Here is a 19,498-nt window from a genome sequence, read left to right as displayed (position 1 = left end):
CTGTTGGCTCCTGTAAGACTGGCTTGTGTTGGTTCCTTACAAAAATGTGGGGTGGAAGGCACCGCCCCCGCTGGGGGGGTGGACAGAAGTGGTAACAGCTCCTCTGGACCTGCAGGACTGCCCCATTCCACCCCTTCTGTGTACAGAACTGGCTGCTGGGAGGTGCCCGGGAGAGAAGGGTTGAGACCCAATCCCTGCTCACCCAAGTCCAGGGGACCAGGAGGGCGAGAAGCCCCCTGATGTTAACTTACCCTGAGTGTACAGGTGGCTGGTAGACCTGCCTGCGGGTGCCTAGGGCAGGCTAGTGTGGGTGCCCACACACAGTCCTCTTGAAGGTCTTCTGACTCCAGCCCCACCGGCCTGGTGGGGGTGGGTGGCTCCAAAAGGCTGGTCAAACTGGAAGTGCCATCTAAAGCACTCTGCCCTTGGCACCTGGGCAGGCGCTGGGCCACCTGAAGGCCTCGAGGACTGATCAGACCCCAGTTCTCTTCCCTCTTGAGTCTCGGACGCAGGACTGAAACCCCTCCTCCAGGTGACTGGCGAGTTTGGGGTGGGGCCCCGACAAGGAGATTGTGTCCCCCCAGCTAAGACGGCACATAGGAAAAACCGAAGAGATGCCTCAGTGCAGGTGCTCTGAATCAGTGACCATGTGTCCTCCCACTCAGGCGTCCTTCCCACCCAGCCCCCCCCCCCCCCCGGGGAGGAGGGCAGGCAGGGTCACATGGGTGACAGATTGGGATACTGAGCCCAGAAGGATCAAACACTACTCGGGGATGCCGTCGAGGTCAAGTGCATTGTGAGTCAGGCCCCAACTTTGCCACAGGGAGACTGGTCAGGGGAGAGAGGTGGGTGGGATTCCAGGCCAAAAAGCCCCTTCTCCCTAAGGGTCTGACTTCTTACGCGATTATGACAGCAACATCTTGGTGGACCCTCTGGTTCCATGACTTCGAGATCCCCCTGATGCTAGCTCTTTGAGCACCCTCGCTGGTCTGCAGGCATCCCCTCCGGGCCTAAGTCTCTGGACAGGCCTGGGCGAGGTGGAATGGGGACAGGCAGGCCAGGTCCTGTTACTGCCCAGCACTCACCTATACAATCTTCCTCCAGGGCCCCAACAGGCCTCAAGGCAGCACTGTCCAGCGCAATTTTCTACAATGATGGGATATCTGCTCTGTCGAGGATGGCTACCACTAGCCAGACACTATCCTCCAAACACACACGGAGACCTTGAAATATGGCTAGTGCAACTGAGAAACTGAACTTCTAATTTAATTTAAATATAAACAGCTACACTTATCTGACAGCACAGCCTTAAGGTTCTCGAGCACCGCCATGTACCGTATGGCACGTAACACAGACCACTGGTCTCACAGGGGAGTGGCTCGGGTGTATGGAAATCATTCCATCATTCCTGGGGCCAGAGGTTCCCGAATGGACGAATAACACTGAGTTCCAGACGCCACACTTCCCAGCTTCCCTGACCCAGGTGTCCCAGCAGTCGCTGCCCCAAGAACCTGGCCCGCAGCATCGCTGAGGGATCGGGCATCCTGACTCCCGGGGTCTCCCAGACGCGAGCCGGGTAGGAAGCGCAAAGGGGTGGGGAGACCGCAGGGCCACTCCTCCGCCCGGCGCGCCCCGGACCCCGAGCACACAGCGCCCCGCCCATCACCCCCGGCTCCCGCTTTCCCCACCCCCCAGCACAGTGCCCCGGCCACCTGCACACGGCAGCCGCAGCTCCATGCACCGCACCCGGCTCCCGGCCCCAGCCCTGGCACATAGGCCCCGGCCCCAACACAGCGCCCCCGGCTCCCCTGTTCTCCCGCCCCGCACAGCGCCCCGGGCTCGCGGTCCTAGCCCCGCTCTCGGCTCCTCGTTCTCCCGGTTCACAGCGCCCCCGCTCACTGCGCCCCCGGCTCCCCGGTCTCCCCGCGCACAGCGCCCCCGGCGGCGGCCGAGCGGAGCCCGAGCGGGGCGGCGCACGGCGCGGGGCCGGGCCGGGCGGCTCCCGGCGCGACTTCCTGTTGTGCCCTCGCCCCGCCGCCGCCGCTGCCGCTGCTGCCGCCGCCGCCGCCGCCCCTCACCCGCTCCCCGCGGCCCGGCGCGGCCGCCGCCCATGGATTTCACCTAGCGCGGCGGCCATGGCGGCGCAGTGCTGCTGCCGCAAAGCGCCCGGCGCCGAGGCCGCGCCCGCGCGTCCGCCGCCCGAGCCGCCGCCCGCCCTGGACGTGGCCTCGGCCTCCAGCGCGCAGCTCTTCCGCCTCCGCCACCTGCAGCTGGGCCTGGAGCTGCGGCCCGAGGCGCGCGAGCTGGCCGGCTGCCTGGTGCTCGAGCTGTGCGCGCGGCGCCCCGCGCCCCGCGCGCTCGTGCTCGACGCGCACCCGGCCCTGCGCCTGCATTCGGCCGCCTTCCGCCGCGCTCCCGCCGCCGCCGGCGAGCCACCCTGCGCCTTCGCCTTCGCTGCACCCGGGCCGGGTCCCGCGCCGCCGCCCCCGCTGCCCGCCTTCCCCGAGGCGCCCGGCGCGGAGCCCGCATGCTGCCCGCTGGCCTTCAGGGTGGACCCTTTCACGGACTACGGCTCCTCCCTCACCGTCACACTGCCGCCTGAACTGCAGGCGCACCAGCCCTTCCAGGTCATCCTACGCTACACCTCGACCGACGCCCCCGCCGTGAGTTCCCCCCACCCCCGCCGGGTGGGCTCTGGGGCGGTGGGCTGGTCGCCGGGTCGTTTCCAGGCGGCCTCTCCCCGCGCTGCCGCCAGGCTAGGGGGGCGTTAATGTGGGCTCTGCGACTGAGGCACCTGCGGAGAGATGGGGCCGGCCTGGCACTTCCCCACCTGGCTCCGGAGTCCTGTCCAGGTGCCTGCAGTGCTTCCCAGCTGGTGCCCGGGGAGCCCTTAGGAACCTTTGACCGAGCGACAGCCTGGGTGCTGGCCCTGGACCGTGGGGACAGGGTACAGCATGCCACCACGAGAAGCCTCTCCTTTCAGGTGTGCAGGGGCTGTCCCTGCCTGGGGACAGGGAGAGCTTCTGGTGAGCACACGCCAAGCCATACATCTGAGGGAGCCTGGCACTGAGAAGCAGGCCAGGCAGTGTCAGATGTGGAAGGGCCTCCGTGTGACCTGGCCTTCAGAGGACTGTTCCCTGGAGGTAGCAAGAGGGACGGACCTGCCGGAGTGGGAGGCGTAGAGACCCGGGTTGGCTCTAATGCTTCAGGCCCTGTGGGGACTGGCGGGTGCGGCGGCAGGGTTGCCCCGTGTCCCCAACACAGACACACGTAGGCTCTGCAGGGCTTTGGACGTGGAGCACTTGCCGCCCCAGGGGCTCAACAGGAAGGCTGGGTGGCCCAGGCTGGGTGCTGTGGCTGCAGCACCCCTCCACCGTAAGAGGGCTTTCAGGATGGAGCAGGGCCTTCCGTGCTGGCAGCATGGGGGTTCCTGGGTCTCCGTGTGGACAGCACACTGATGACACTGCCCCCCTCCAAACACACACACACACACCATACACGCAGCTCTGGGAGCCCGCAGAAGTTTCCATGTGTCAGTGCCCACGGCATGTAAATGGACAGGGTGATGCACAGGTGGCACAGAGGCATCAGGTCAGGAGCCATCAAGGTGACACCTGGACAGGAAGAGCCTGGAGCAGACACACACCTACGGGTTTCCTGCATGATTCCCAGGAGCTCTCAGCTGCCACCTCACCTCCTTTGTGAGCTTCCGTGGGTGTGCTGGCCTGGCCCCTGGCCTGCTGGCTTGGCACCTGCTGGGGTAGCCTGGGTCTCTGACAGCGGCATGTATGCCTCCCACCACAGCCGTGAGAACAAAGGGGTATGATCCTCCCTGACCTTGATCTGCGAACTTGGAGCCCATGTGTCTGGTCCACCCAAGACTGGCAGAGTGGTGGGACTAGGCCACCCTTGCTGGCCTGACCGTATCCCCAGCAGCCTGACCATGGGGGCCTGTCCCCAGCATGAGCCAAGGGCTACCTGCAGAAGGATCCACTGTGGGGGGAGTCTCATTAAATGCAGATTCCTGGGTCCCAGCCCCAGGAAGCTCTGTGGCAGGGCCCAGGAAGCTCTGTGGCAGGGCCCAGGAGTCTGCATTTTTGAACAGGCTCCCCAGACAGGCCTTCTGAACATCTGGGGCAGCCCTGGGGGTCAGCAGAAAAGGAAGATACCACTGCAGACTCCTCACCGGGAGAGGACAGAGACATAGCAGCCCAAAGGAAGTTTTGAAGACGTCTGTGAACGCTGACAGTGGTCTGGCTGGGTCTGCAGGAACTGGATAGGCAGCCCTGCCGAGCCTGGGCATCTGCTAAGATCTGGGGTCTGCAGGAGGGGCAGCCCCCTCCTGGGTCTGGGGTCTGGGGTTTGCGGGGTAGGGAGCCCCACTGGGTCTGGGGTCCTCCACCTCTGTGGTCTCAGCATGGACAACTCCCAGTGGCCAGCAACTGTGGATACCATCAGCTGTGGATTGCTCAGACCTGTCACTTGCAGGGGGCTGGGGTCCTTCCATAACGGCCCTGGGAGAACCTGCGTGCGCTCGGTCACTGAAGTGGACGAGGAACAGTCCAGTTGGCTTCAATGATCGTGTCATCCTGGCAGAGGGGGCGTGAGAACAGATTTGGGGCCCCACAGAATGGCTGTGGTTGGGTTGGGGGAGCTCCCCCAGGCTCCGTGCTGACCTTCCTGGAGACCCTGGAATGTTTGGCCGGAGTTGAGAGGGAGTGTCTTGAAATGGCCCTAGGGAGGCTGGGGGCAGTGGTAGGCACGAGGGTGCGAGGGAGGGCTCCCTAGTGGGGGTGGGGCCTGGCCTTGGCATCTGGGGGGAGGTTGGCTGAGAGGGCAACTGTCCGGCAGGCATGGCAGCAGGTAGGCGGCGCGGCACCGAAGAGCACCCCCATCCTCGGCCCCCCGTGGCCTCCCCGGGCCACCGGCACCGTGCAGTGGAGGCATCTTCCAGGCGGGGGCCATTTCCTTGCGCAGAAGCCCTGAAGGGCATCCTCCCCACTCCCGCCCTGAGCCCACGCCCACCCCCGATGGCCGTCCTTCCCGAGGACACCGTGTGTGGTGTCAGGTCCTGTGCGGAGGTCCCCGTCCGTCCTGCAGATGAGCGAGGCACCCACCAGTGCTGCCCCACACGGGAGGTGGGTGGCTGGGCGCTGGTGGCCGCTGCGGGGTCTGTCCACAGTGCTCCGGCCATGGCCCCAGCGGCCCTCCCCCCGAGCCCAGCCTGAGCTCCCTGCCCACAGGCCCCGGCCGGGAGCCCTTCTCCCCACGGGGGGGTCCCTCCCTGTGAGGCTGCCCCATTTCCAGGGGTGGCCCTGGGCTCAGGCGTACGTGGGGGTCACCAGGAAGCACTGCTTTCCCCACACGTCCACATTCCTGTCTCCCTTTCCTGGCTGAGACCGGGTTCGCGCCTGCCTGTGACAGTTTGGACTCGGGTGCTCTGACCGTCTCGATTTCCCTCTGGCAGCTGGCGTGAGGGGCACAGGCTGGGGGACTCCCTGGGTGCATGGCCTCCCACCTGGAGAGAGGACTGGCCCTGGTGGCGAAGCACAGGCCACACTCTGTGTCAGCTGCCCTGCTTGCCCAGGGTGGGCAAGCGATGGTGCCCAGGAGCTGCTGTTGGCCCTGGACGAGCCCAGTCAGGCCATCCCCTCCTGGGCCCTTCCTTATTCCCTCCCTCTCCAGCCGCTGCCCCAGCAGCCCTGGGCCTGGAAGCCTGAGCAGGACAGGGGGGTTGGGGCCACTTCCCAAGGCCTTGCCCTCTCCAGGAACTCTGCCTGGCTTTCAGGAATCAAGGCTGGGCTGGCAGGGGTGTTCTGGCGTCCCCACGTGCTGCTCTCTGTGGGGCAGGGCCCCCAGGCTCCCCCCATTCCCTATGTGCCTCGGGTGCCCCCGCCTCACTGGTACAGTGAGGTCCGTCAGCCAGCAGCTCTGGTCTCCAGGAGACCTCAGCCCACATGATGGGGAGGGCGTCACGGGCCAGAGCCCAGGAGCCGTCGGCTGATACCCTGCCCACCGCCCACTGCAGATCTGGTGGCTGGACCCAGAGCTGACCTACGGCAGTGCCAAGCCCTTCGTCTTCACCCAGGGCCACTCGGTCTGCAACCGTTCCTTCTTCCCGTGCTTTGACACACCCGCCGTCAAGTGCACCTACTCGGCCGTCGTCAAGGTCAGCGCCCACCAGCAGGCCCCGCTCCGCACTCTTACCTGCCCGAGCCTGGCCCCAGCTGCCACCGGGACCACTGCTCTAGGAGGAGCCCACCCTCCTCGCTGTGCAGGAGGGGGCAGCCTGATAGGGTCGGGGTCCTGGACCCAGGAGGAGCCAATAGGACCCTGACGAGGGGAGGGCACAGACGGAGTCGCTGGGTCCCAGGGCTCCTGGCCTGAGCGTGGCAGCACCCCTATGCCCACCCGACTCCCGACTGGGGCAAGAGGTGTGCAGACCAGGAGCGTGGGTTTCCCCGAATAGTGGGGGGGACCCCTGATGGGGCTGAGAGGGTCCCCGAAAGTGACGTGGCTACCTGATCCAGGTGGCAGGGCTTCCCATCGGGGACGTGGCGTTCCCTACCATGGATGTGGGGCTTCTGACCGGGCTGTGGAGTTCCCACTGGGGACACGGGGTGCCCTGATGGGGCGTGGGGCTCCCCATCGAGGACACGGGGTGCCCTGATGGGTGGGGCCTCCTCGAACACAGGCCCCGTCGGGGGTGCAGGTGCTGATGAGTGCCACACAGAGCACCTACGTGGAGGAGGAGGGCGTCTACCGCTTCCACATGGAGCACCCCGTGCCCGCCTACCTCGTGGCCCTCGTGGCCGGGGACCTCCAGCCAGCAGACATCGGGCCCAGGTAGGGCCACCTCTTGCTTCCTGCAGCTCCTGCTGCTGCCCGGAGTCCAGGCCTCAGGGAGGTCCTACCGTGGGCCGGGTGTGCGGCCCGCGTCTGCAGCCGCCCGGCAGAGGACCCCACGTGCCATGTCACCACTCCCCGGGGCCGCCCCTGCCAGTGAGAGAGGAGCTCTCTCTCTCCTGTGCACCCCCAGACCTGGAGGCTGGGCTGCACAAGCTGGTCCTCCTGCCGGGCCGGGCCGCCGCTGGACATAGCCTCACGCCTGTGCGGGCTCCCTCGACTCAGAGACAGAAGGAGCCAGCAGCCCCTCGCGTGTGGCCCGGCCCCCACTGTGGGAAGGGCCTGCGTGGTGGCAGTGAGTGAGGCAGGGCAGCGGGCAGCAGCTGGGCGGTGGACCAGGCCAGACTAGGTGCAGGTGGTATTTGAGCCCAGAAGCAGAGGGAAGGCCTAGTGGGGCGAGAGGGATCGGGGCTGGTCGGCCCCCACCCACCCTCGCCCGTGACAGGAGCCGCGTGTGGGCTGAGCCGTGCCTCCTGCCCACGGCCACCAGCAAGCTGTCAGGCGCAGTGGAGCAGTGGCTGAGCGCAGCCGAGCGCCTCTACGGGCCCTACCTGTGGGGCAGGTACGTCCTGGGGCCCCTGGGAGCCTGGCTGACTGCAAGAGGGGTCAGAGGGCAAGTCCCCAGCCTACCGGGAAGCAACGGGAGCCCATGGTGGGGGGCCTTGTCTGACCTCCTGGGAAGGAAGTGATGCTCACTGCCCGGGCCCCGGCCCTCTCACGGTCACCCCCCACCCTGGGCAGGTATGACATCGTCTTCCTGCCCCCCTCCTTCCCCATCGTGGCCATGGAGAACCCCTGCCTCACCTTCATCATCTCCTCCATCCTGGAGAGTGACGAGTTCCTGATCATCGACGTCATCCACGAGGTGGCCCACAGCTGGTTCGGCAACGCCGTCACCAACGCCACATGGGAGGAGATGTGGCTGAGTGAGGGCCTGGCCACCTATGCGCAGCGCCGCATCACCACCGAGACCTACGGTACCACCCGGGCCGGGGGAGGGGCGGCGGGGGCACCGCCGTGGCCTCATGCAGGCTGGGCTACCAGGGCCATCCGGGCACTGTGTGCGGGGCTGGGAGCCCAGCCTGGCCCACGGGGTGTGGTCCCCCTGCCGTGCGTGTGTCCAGCCGGGTGGCCAGGGGTCGTCTCCACAAAGCTCAGAGCAGGGAGCAGCAAGGGCAGCAGCCTCGCACCCGCCCCGTCCAGGTGCTGCCTTCACCTGTCTGGAGACAGCCTTCCGCCTGGACGCCCTGCACAGGCAGATGAAGCTCCTTGGTGAGGACAGCCCAGTCAGCAAGCTGCAGGTCAAGCTGGAGCCAGGTACCCACTCCCGCCGGCCCTGCCCCGGGCCCTGGACACGTCATCCTGCAGGGCCTCCTTGCCGACCCCAGGCTAACTCTGGCCGGGTGTCGCTGTCCCCACCGTGGCATCCCCGCAGAGGCCAGGTCAGGGGCCCCGCAGCCTGCCACTGCCTCTCACGGGCTCTGAGCACCCGTCACCGTGGTGTGTGGACCAAGGTCTCCACTGAGGCCCCCCAGGTAGGGCGGGCCCCATCTCCACACTCCAGGGACATCTAGATGTGAGGGACGGAGGCCCTCAGTGCTTCCCGTTCCACACAGCACCTGACCACCATCCTGCCCCCGTCCCTCGGGACGTGGGAGGGTCAGGGCACTGCCCAGAGTCACGGGTGTTCCCCTTGCAGGAGTGAATCCCAGCCACCTGATGAATCTGTTCACTTACGAGAAGGGCTACTGCTTCGTGTACTACCTGTCCCAGCTCTGCGGGGATCCCCAGCGCTTTGACAGCTTTCTCCGAGTGAGCAGCCGCCTCCCCGAGACAGGCCCCGTACGCCCCCCTCCTCTCTGCCCCAGCGCCCAGGGCTGCCCTTGTCTCCTGGTGGTGAGGATGGAGTGGCGGGGGCCTGTGAGCGGAGCTGGGACGCAGCCTTCTCTCCGGGTAGTGCCTGGGGTGCTTTCTCCTCTCTGTCCCTCCCTCCCAGTTTTGACCACTTGACGGGGCCCATGTGGCAGCAGTGGGTGCCTCCGCGCCGCCCTGGGCCCTGCGCACCGCTCTGTGCAGACGCCTCCGTGCAGGGGCCCCTTCCGGCTGTGCAGGCCCCAGCTGTGGGGCGGGTGGTGGGATGGTGATGGTGTGCCCAGCCGCCAGGCCTGCCGAGCCCTGCCCCTGCCCCAGCAGGCCTACGTGGAGAAGTACAAGTTCACCAGCGTGGTAGCCCAGGACCTGCTGGACTCCTTCCTGACCTTCTTCCCAGAGCTGAAGGAGCAGAGTGTGGACTGCCGGGCAGGTGAGGCCCGCCGCCCGCCGCGGGTCCGCAGCCGGCTAGCGCCTCGGCCTGTCAGGGAGGCGGCGGCTGTGTGGGCTCCACCGCACAAGATGACCCCTCTGCCTGGAAGAAATGCCCTCGGGTTCATCCGTCCTTCCTGCAGCCACCCTCGCTGGACAGTGTGGGCCTCGGGCTGGACACCATAGGAGCAGAGAGGAGGGTGTGATTCCCAGCATGGAGGTGGCACTTAGGCCAGGCAGACCTGATTAAGCAGTCCCAGAAAGAGGTCCCCGGAAGCTGTGCAAAGGGCCTGGGGCAGGCTCTGCGACACGGAGAGAGGTTTGCCTGAGAGCTAGCTGAAGGCAGCTGGCCTGCTTGTGAGGCTCGTGGGGCTGTCCCTGGTCCAAGGGCTTGGGGGCCAAAGAAGAGACTGGAGCATCTTGACGTCTAGGGAGAAGCCAGGGCTTGCTATAGGGCAGTGAGGTGTGGCTGGGAGGTGTGGGCAGGGGGACCCTGTGTTTGGGAAGGTTTGGTAAGTGCTCCGAGGGCTTTTGAGAGTGGGCGATGGGCAGAACCTGCCCCCACGGCTGCCCAGCTCCAGGGTTTTAAAGCAGGAACATCCTTTACCCAGGGTGGTGCTCCCTACCCACTCGTGCGGCAGAGCCTATCCTGCCACCTCCCCTCCATGGGTTTACAGTGCCTCATTGTCTTCTACCCAGGAGAGGCGTGGAGGGGCTGGGGGTTCCTCAGTCACCAGCTCGAGCCTCTGTGTGCCCCTTCGCCGAAGCCACCACAGTGGTTTGGAGCGGCAGGGGCTAGAGGTGACCCTGGCCTCCGCAGACGGCCCCCGCCCTCGGGGCTCCCAGGCCCCGGAACAGTCACACCCAGGCACACCCTCGGGGTCTAGGGTCTCCTGGGCAGGCCTGCTCGGGACCCCAGGGTGGCGTCTTCCCTGCAGGGCTGGAGTTTGAGCGCTGGCTGAATGCCACGGGCCCCCCACTGGCCGAGCCAGACCTGTCTCAGGGATCCAGCCTGACCCGGCCCGTGGAGGCCCTCTTCCAGCTGTGGACCGCGGAGCCCCTGGACCAGGCGGCCGCCTCCGCCAGCACCATCGACATCTCCAAGTGGAGGACCTTCCAGACGGCGCTTTTCCTGGACCGGCTCCTGGATGGGTCCCCGCTGCCCCAGGGTGAGTCCTGCAGCCACCGGGGTGGTGGGGGAGGGGATGGGCCGGCTGGCCTGACCTGCCTGTGGCCGGCAGAGGTGGTGATGAGCCTGTCCAAGTGCTACTCTTCCCTGCTGGACTCGATGAACGCCGAGATCCGCATCCGCTGGCTGCAGATTGTCGTCCGAAACGACTACTACCCCGACCTCCACAGGGTCCGGCGCTTCCTTGAGAGCCAGGTGCAGCCACCAGAGCGGGCCCGCCCCACTCCTCCTCTCCCCTCCCCCCGCCCGCCCCCACCCACTCAGACTGGGCATCCCAGAGAATGGGGTGGGGAAGACGTGGCGTCAGGGCTGGCAGTGGGGGGAAGAGCGCAGACCCCGCCGGCCCTTGGGGAGGCGGTGCCCAAGGGCCAGGCTGGGAGCAGAGTCTGGGGTGGGGGTCTGGGCCCACTGGGCCCTGGGCGTGGACAGCTGGGGCATCTGAGCTCCTCAGAGGCCCTAGGGCCCCAGGCCTGCAGGGGCCCGGCCTCCCCACTCCCCAGAGCTGTCCCCCGGCAGTGTCCCCCTAGCCCGAGCTCCCTTGAGATGGGGCCTCTACAGAGGCCTGCAGTGGTGGAGGCAAGGACAGTGGGGCCCCCCCTGCGGCAGTGTGAGTGCAGCCCTGGGGCCCGCGGGCGGGAGGGGCCGGGGAGCGGCCAGTGTGACAAGCGGCCGCCCGCAGATGTCCCGCATGTACACCATCCCGCTGTATGAGGACCTCTGCACAGGCGCCCTCAAGTCCTTCGCCCTGGAGGTCTTCTACCAGACGCAGGGCCGGCTGCACCCCAACTTGCGCCGGACCATCCAGCAGATCCTGTCCCAGGGCCTGGGCCCCGGCACAGAGCCCAGCGTGGAGCAAGGCGGGGCCGGAGCGGACTCAGAGGCGGACGCGGACGCACCAGCCCTGCTGCTCGGGGACGAGGCCCCCGGCAGCGCCATCTCTCTCAGGGATGTCAACGTGTCTGCCTAGCCCTGACTTCTCGACACCACGATTGTGCCTTCTGGGCCCCGGCCCACCATGACCGCGCCTCAGCCTGGCCGGGAGCTCTGCTAGGCCTGCGCACCCCTCCTGCAGGCTCTCTGGGGGCACCCCCGGGGCCGGCCAAGGCCCGGGGACCTGGTCTCCCCAGCCCTCTTGCACTGCAGGCCTGGAGCGGCCAGCACACGCCACACCCTCCTGTCTCAACACTGACTGCCAGGCGCTGCCCCTGGGTCGATGGCGACCGCCACACTGTGCCTTACATCTGCCAGGGGCCCGGGCCACGCTGTCCCCCCAGCGTGCTTCCTCCCCGCGGACCCTGCACCCCACCCCCGGGGATGGCAGCCTCGGTTGGCCTCCGGCAGAGGACGCAGACATGCCCTCCGTGTGGGGGGCAAGGGACACCGAGGAGAGGGTGGATGTCCCTGGGGAGGGGCCCCCCGGAAAGCCTTAGCTCCTCAGGGAACACGGGATCCCAGGCCCCAGGGGGAGTGGGACAGGACAGTCTCTCTTGGGGCTGCCTGGGGCCAGTGCAGCAATAACACACAGGGAGGGGCAGGCGGCGCTGGTGCTCTTTCTAGGCCCACCCTGCTGGAAGAGGCCTGGGGAGCCCAGTGCCTAGAGCCAGGCCCCCCGGGGGACCACTGTGCAGGGTCACCGTGACTGTCCCATTAAACCTCCACTCTGCAAACTACCTCCCGGCCTGTTCGTCCCAGCTCCTTCACACCTGCCCAGCTGCCATGGGGCGGGGTCCTGAGCTGGTCGCCGCCAGACACGCAGGCCAGAGGCCGGAGGGGCTGGGGAGGGCTGAGGCTCTTCTCTGCCCCCCAGCCCCTCCTGACCATCCCGGCTCCGCCCTCGGAAGCCCCCAATCCTGCCCGGCAGCCCTGGGGGTCTGAGCACCAGCGGCACCCTCCACCCTCCCCAGCCCCTCCCCTCCCGGACCCCCAAACACCAAAGCAGGGAGGCCACTTGTCACCACCCTTGCTGTGGGCCTTTCTCAGCAGTGGTCCCCCATCCCAAACTGGAGTAAAGGAAGAGGTGAGTGTGACTTTGGGGGATGGAGAAGGAGGGACATCTGCAAGCACAGGTGCAGTCGAGGCTGCAGGTACTGGTGGGGCTTGGAAGAGGGAGTGAGGTTGGGGACTGCACTTGGGGCATCGCCACGAAGGATGGCTAAGCTGTGGGCGCTGGGATTGATGCAGCCACTGCGACAAAGGGCAGCGATCGGGCCCTGGTCCTCCCGGTTGCCCGCGGGGTTGGGCTCATGGGGCAGCACGCCTCTGGTGTGGGTCTCCCACCAGCATTACACGCTCTGGCCCCGCAGTGACATGTCACCTGATCCACTGGACGGACCCAGTCACAGAGCGCCCCCCCCCGCCTCTACCCAAGGGGCCAGGGCGTGAGAGGACCGCAAATGGTGGGCCAGCAACCCTGGCCCTGCCACATCCGGCCCCCAGGTCACCAGATGTCCCACTGATTCTCCTTCCTGCGCTCAAGATGCAACCCCTCCACCGCACCCCCTTGCCGCGGCCAGGAGGTGACCTGGCCCCATCCAGTCACGGCCCAAGGTCTCAGGGGGCTGTCCCAGCACCAGGGCCCGGTGGGGCTCCACTTGGCCCAGCCACTCGTGAGCTGGAAGGCCAGTCACCCGCCCACGGGGAACAGGGACAGGGTGGCAGCAACAACACCCCTTGCGGAGGGAGAAACACGGGGGGCCAGCAGCCCCCGCCCCATAGCAGTGTTAGAGGCCCGCCAGGGACCCCATCCTGGGCCAGGCTCCCCCAGTCCTGGGTTCTCTGTGGCCCTTGGCTCTGCCCTGGGAAGGATCCGTCCTCCTCCTGTCTTAACTGGCCACGCCTGATTGTGGCATTTGTCAAGCCCTCTTTAGGGGCTGAACTGCTTCCTCGGCCTCTTCCCCACCAAGGCCATTTTCTAGTCTCTAGTCACAAACTTTTTAGTCCCAGCCTCCTGGTTTCTTTGGCAGTGCAACTCTCAAAAGCACTGTGGTCCCCCAAGGTCCTGACGTGGTCTCTGTGGGCGTGCAGCCACACCCGAGCCGCCTGCTTCGCTCCCCCACCCCCGGCCTCGCCCGACTTTGCAAGCCTCAGAAGCAAGCCCCACAGTCTCACCGGAGTCACACCCACACCTTGGTGTTGTCCTTGCCACACTGTCCTGACTCTGATCTGCCCTCTGGGATGAGCAGGTGGCCTCTCAACCCCATGAGTCCCTGCATTCCTGCCTTTCTCGATTCCTTTTCCTCCCAGCTTGCAAACCGGGAATGTTTTTTCAGCCTATCTCTCGTGGTGTCTTGCCAAACGCAGCCTGTGACCAACACAGGCTGCCAGGGTTTCCCAACCTCTTCCACCAGACCTGTGAGTTATTTTGGACATCGTTTGCCTCATGGGTCGTCACGGTTGAGTTTTACCAAATGTTTTGTGGCTACATACCACAGCTTCCAGTGATGGGCCCATGCCAGCCCCCAGCCTGCATCCTATGTCCTGATACAGCCTCACACCTATTCTGGGGCCAATGTCTGTGTTCTGGCAACAAACAGCTCTAAAATACCAACGTTTTATTTTATTTTATTTTTTATTTATTTATTTTTGGCTGTGTTGGGTCTTTGTTGCTGCACGTGGGCTTTCTCTAGTTGCGACGAGCGGGGTCTACTCTTCGTTGCGGTGCACGGGCTTCTCATTGCGGTGGCATCTCTTGTTGCGGAGCACGGGCTCTAGGTGCGTGGGCTTCAGTAGTGTGGCGCACGGGCTTAGTTGCTCCGCGGCATGTGGGATCTTCCCGGACCAGGGCTCAAACCCATGTCCCCTGCGTTGGCAGGTGGATTCTTAACCACTGCACCACCAGGGAAGTCCCTAAAATACCAGTGTTTTGAATGACAAAGTTTTCTCTCTCACTCGTGCCTCGTGTCTGCCTCAGGCCAGGCGGGGGTGTGGGCTTCCTGTCTCTTGTTCCTCAAGGACCCATGCTGATGGACGAAAGCACCTCGCCAGAGGTGGGGCTGTGAAGGGGCTCACACCAGCAGTCAGACGCGCTGGGGCCACGCGCCCCGTCTGTCCACTCCTGCCACGTGCATGGAGGTGGGGAGTTTCGGCCAGCGGCAGTACTGACCACCATAGGGGCTGAGGGCAGTGCTGGGAGACAGAACTTTTGGGACAGAGAGGGGAGCAGTCAGGCAGGAGAATGGGGCCAAGGTGGGTGATGTCCAGGATGGGGATGGGAGTGGCCATGAGCGTCGGATCTGCTGGGGCCAAGGAAGGCGGGGCAGCGAGGAGAGATGGCGTGTGGAGAGCTGACACGTGAGGGTTTGCGCTTAGAGCCCCGCGCTGCCTGGAGCCTCTCTGGAGTCTAGGTATGGGCATCTTGAGTCCTTCAAGCTGTGTCCTGTGCAGTCCAGACTCGCCTTGGGGGCACTTATCTCCCCTCCCCCACTCTTACAGGGACTTACTGGGGGTAAGACCCCTCTCTCAGGCCAGATGCCTTGGGTGGAACTTCAGGTGTAAAGGTAAGGCCCAGTCAAGCACCCACCCAGGAGAGCACCAACCGTGTGCACAACGGCCAACACTCACCGGCCCAAACTGACCTCCAGGGAAGTAGGGCTAACAAAGTAATCAGAACACAACTAACGTCTCAGCCACACAATGGCGGGGTGGGGGTGGTTTGAAATAAACCCTAAGACAGGAATAGGCACCTGTGAGATGACCGGGAGTCAGGAAAAAGAACCAGTCAGAAACCTTGGAAGTTTCTTAAAGGGACAACTTTTTTTTTTTTTTTTTTTGTGGTACATGGACCTCTCACTTTTGTGGCCTCTCCCGTTGCGGAGCACAGGCTCCGGATGCGCAGGCTCAGCGGCCATGGCTCACGGGCCCAGCCGCTCCGGGGCACGTGGGATCTTCCCGGACCGGGACACGAACCCGTGTCCCCTGCATCGGCAGGCGGACTCTCAACCACTGCGCCACCAGGGAAGTCCGGGACAACTTTTTAAATTAAAAAAAATGCAACCCGAGAAGAATGGTCATAATGAAGACGGGGCTCACGGCTTGGAGCATCAAAGAGCACTCCTAGCATCAGCAAAGGGCCTCACGAAGAGAAAGGACACAGGAAAAGCGAAGCAGTAGAATTCGCCCAAGACCCGGGGTCATGGAAAGACTGGGCCGCACAAAGAAGCTCAGAGTGATCAAGGCATCCTTGCTCTCAACACATCCGGGACTCCAGCCTCCTTTCCTTAGCCACTGCCCCCCTCTACCCACCATCAGACCTCCCCGGCAGGGCTGGGCCACCTGAGGCTGCCACGCCCCAGGCAGCCTCCCTAACCCACATACGCTAACACAGGCTGTCCTGTCACCAAGAGCAATCTGATGTCAGCTGTTAAGGGTTTGTATTTTTTTTTTTCTTCACTTTCTCTCTAAATAATCACTGACCAGACCCTGGGAGGGTGAAGGCCAAGAGCAGGGCAAGGACCCTGAACATGGGGTGTGCCAAGGCTGCCCACAGGGCTAGCCCAGCATCTGCTAGGGGCTCTAACGGGCACAGGGCAGGGTGCTGAGAGTGCTACCACCCACCCACCCAGGCCCAGATAAACCTCCCTTGTTAAAAAACGCATGAGCAAGCAGAGAGGGACAGACTCCACGACCTGAAGTGAATGCAGTGCCCGCAGTGCAGGAAATATCCCACTTTGGAAATATGGTTAACTCAGGACTGAAGTCAAGGAAGAAATTACCTGTATTGTGTTCAAAGTAAAATTTAAGAACACATGACCATTTTGGAGCAGTAATTAAGGGGGAAAATTCCTATAAGGAGCATGTATTATTTTTAACAATGAGGTTTAAAAAAACCCCAAACTTAATCTAAAACATCACCCCCAAAAGAATCCATTCCTCTGTCAGCAAGCAAAGCGACCTAAGCCTGCCTGGTCTCGGAATGCTGGCTCCGTCCCACATATAGCTGTGGGGTCCTGGGCTGCCACCTCCTCCCTTTGAAGTTCAGGTTCTTTGTCGTAAAATGGGACAGTGACACCTACCTCTGAGATGCGTGAGGATCATACAAACTCCACGTCTCATCGTTGTCAAATGCATTTGACCCTTCAAGCCCTTCGGGGCGGAACCTTCCTCACTTCTGTTGAACTGATTGCAGGTTGCAGGAAAGACACAGATGGCCTTGTTCCAGCCCTCCCTGGGGAGATTCCTTCAGCTGGAACCTTTAGACGGGCAGGGGAGAGACCCACGCTTCCAGGACCCACTCCCACTCCACCCCAGCTAAGACCATCCCACGGAGAAACCACATTTGTGGCCCCCACTGACTGCCCCTCGGCCCAGGCCCAGCCTTGTTTCTCACTTAATCCTCAGCCCGCCCCAGGGCCTCTGCGCTGTGGGTTTTGCAGTTGGAGACGGGCCCAGAGAGCAGCTGGGACAGCTGCCCAGCAGGGCCAGGTTTCCGGTGATTCTCGCTCAGGTGACTTCAGGGTGCTCCTGGCTCGGGGGCCCTGGACTACTGCTCTGCATGCCTCCCGGCCCCGCTGGGGCGGACACCCGTGCTCCCACCGTCTCTCAGTGCTCAGAGGCCAGAGTTAGCTCTGGGATGTGCGTGGTGGAGGCTGGTCCTACGGGCCCAGGGCCTTGCTAAGATAGGGGACCTCCCACCTGTCCCGTCCCCTCAGGAGGAGAGTCCCAGAGAGAAGGGCTTGCTCAGAGAGACAGGCATCCCACTGCCCGCAGGCCCGGGACACGAGTCAATCTCGGGCTGCCTGGGGTGGCACGTGGCCTTCACTGTTCTGTGGGCCTGAAACTGCCTTGCAATTCAGACACGTCAGTGTAACTGAGAACATGTCTCAAGAGCTTCCTAACCTGAGGGGCCCGAGGCCAGTCCTTCTTCCAGCTCCACGGGGCCTCCCGATGTCTCACTTGTAACCGTCAAACAGCGCTATGACATGGAGCTGTTGTTCCCGCCTTACAGCGAGGGCCCTGAGATCAGACTTTATAAATAACTGCCCATCCCAGGACCTGTGGTTGTGGAGACTGGGGTTGTGCACCAGCTGCCCCCAGAACACCTCCTCATTTTTCCACCCCAGGCTTCTTCCAACGCCTCCTGATACCCACAAGCCAGAGGCTCCACTCTGCACAGGGCTGGGGAGTGGGCCCAGCAGGGAGCGGGGACTACTGCTAATTGGCCAAGGGGTCGTCTCTGCACCCAGAGGTGGGGAATGGCACCACAGGGCTTGTAGGGGTAAGTGTGGCCCAGGAGGAGCTGTGCCCGCAGGCCGACAGGAGAGCTGCCTTCATGCCATCTCAGTGTTGGTCACAAAGCAACACTGCAGACCTGGGCTGCTGCCTACCCAGCACCAACTGTCTCCTGGCCCCTTCTCTGGGCATGGGCCCAGCTCTGGACACCGACATGCCCACAGGAAACTGCCTGCTCTCCAGAGCTTGCAAGCCTGGGTAAGTGGCACAGCAGAGGCCCCCACTTCGAGTCCAGATCCTGGGCTGGCCCCAGCCCGCTGCTCACCACCCCAGTGTGTTACCTGGAGCAGACCAGTCACCCAACACCCCAGGTCAGGGAAGTTTGTCTTAGTCCTTCAGGACACCCACATGAAGCAGAGCCCAGGCCATTCCTGATTCCATCCAGCCACGGTGCAGCCTCCAGCCTGCCATAAACATCTTCTGGGAGAGTCAGCACCACGGGGGGGGGAAGGGTCATGAAGTAAGCATCCCAGAGAGAGATGTCAGACGATGAGGTCACTCCCTTCTCTAGAACCTCAGCAGAGATGAGGACCCTAGGCCTCCAAACCAGGGGTCTGGGGCCTGGTGGGGTCAAGATAGCCCGTATCATGCCACCACTAGCAGCTGCTACTCGTGCAGGCCTTGCTGGGCCTCTCAGAGGGAGAAGCCGCAGCTGTCACAGCAACCGGGGGCTCTGGAGCAAGAAGGTCGGGGCAGGGGCTCTTGGACCAGGCTCCGTTTCTCCTCATCAGTAGGGACTTTTTGGATTGGATTGCAGAAGGGCTTCGATCTGACCACCCTTCCTATCTGGGAGGCTGGGCAAAAGCGGCCTGGGGATACAAAATCTGAGAAGCTCTAGCAGGTATCAGAGAGCTGTCCTAGAAGGATTATGCCCCACCCCACCCCATCTCCTCCCCTGTGCGGCCCTCTGTGAAGGCTCCAGCCACAGTGAAGCAGGCTTGGAGAGGCAGTCAGAGAATAAGCCTCTGGTTGGCTGCCTGCCTGCCTTCCTGGGAATGGGGACGGGGAAGGGCAGGTTCCTGCAGCAAAGGTGAATCCTTGAGCAGATCCTTAAGTCACTGCCCTCACCAACCCGCAGCACTGAGCGGCCATGAGCTATAACCGCAACACCAGTGGGCCACTGTCCAGCCCACCAGGACCAGATGCCCGGCCATCTGGGGACCAGGAGGATGCTCCACCCTCATCGCCTGCCCGGCTCAGGATCTAGCGCGTCTGATCCCAGCCTGCCCTGAGGCAGCCTCCCAGGCCTGGGAAGGCCCTTCCGGGGCCGTAACATTCCCCAGGACCCCAGCACACAACCACAACAGTGCCGGACACCCCACGGTCCCTGACGGCCCACGGCTCCCCTTCCCGCGTCTCTCATTGGCTCTCCCGACACCAGGTGGCCGGACCCACCGTCCCCGCCGGAAGAAGTGCATTCTGGAGGCAGCGCGGCATGCTGGGACCTGTAGTTCGTGGCCCGACCTCGGCCGAGACTGCCTCTCTGGTCCCTTCAGCCTCAGGAGGTAGTCCCGACGCCCCGACCCGAACCACACCGGCCCGAGGACAAGACTCTGCCGGCCTCCCAGATGTGAGTCTCGGCTGAGATACCCCCGAGCCCCCCGGCCGTGGAAAGAGAAGTGCAGCCAAGGCGACTAACCGGCTTTACTGGAGCCTAGATCGAGAGCCACGCCCCCTGAGGGGCTGGGAATCTGGCGCGGACTTCCCAACGCTCAAGTGGGATTGGGCCGTTCTGTCATGTGATCAGGGGCTACGCGCCTGGTTGGCTGCAGCCTAGATCGACGGTTACCGGGGCGACGGAGCGGGCGGGCACCGGGGCTGGGTGGTACTGTGGGTCCAGCGGGGCTGGGGGGCCGGGCCGGACGGGGGAGGCGC

At 64.2% G+C, this 19,498-nt stretch overlaps 1 protein-coding gene across 1 annotated transcript; it reads left to right on the top strand.

Moving 5' to 3' along the window:
* Positions 1–2,135: 2,135 nt before the first annotated feature.
* RNPEPL1 (arginyl aminopeptidase like 1) lies at positions 2,136–12,058 on the top strand (the record flags this gene model as incomplete). Its single annotated transcript, XM_079709846.1, has 11 exons — positions 2,136–2,663; positions 6,029–6,169; positions 6,695–6,846; positions 7,352–7,468; positions 7,648–7,883; positions 8,110–8,223; positions 8,606–8,718; positions 9,100–9,208; positions 10,146–10,376; positions 10,449–10,591; positions 11,076–12,058. The coding sequence occupies 11 exons, from the start codon at positions 2,136–2,138 to the stop codon at positions 11,361–11,363; spliced, it is 2,172 nt and encodes a 723-aa protein (XP_079565972.1). The 3' UTR covers positions 11,364–12,058.
* Positions 12,059–19,498: the final 7,440 nt, after the last annotated feature.

Source organism: Hyperoodon ampullatus (genome assembly GCF_949752795.1).
Source record: "Hyperoodon ampullatus genome assembly, chromosome: 8".
Lineage (NCBI taxonomy): Eukaryota > Metazoa > Chordata > Mammalia > Artiodactyla > Ziphiidae > Hyperoodon > Hyperoodon ampullatus.
Note: the sequence above shows the minus strand (reverse complement) of the source record. Positions and strands in the feature narration are given on the sequence as shown.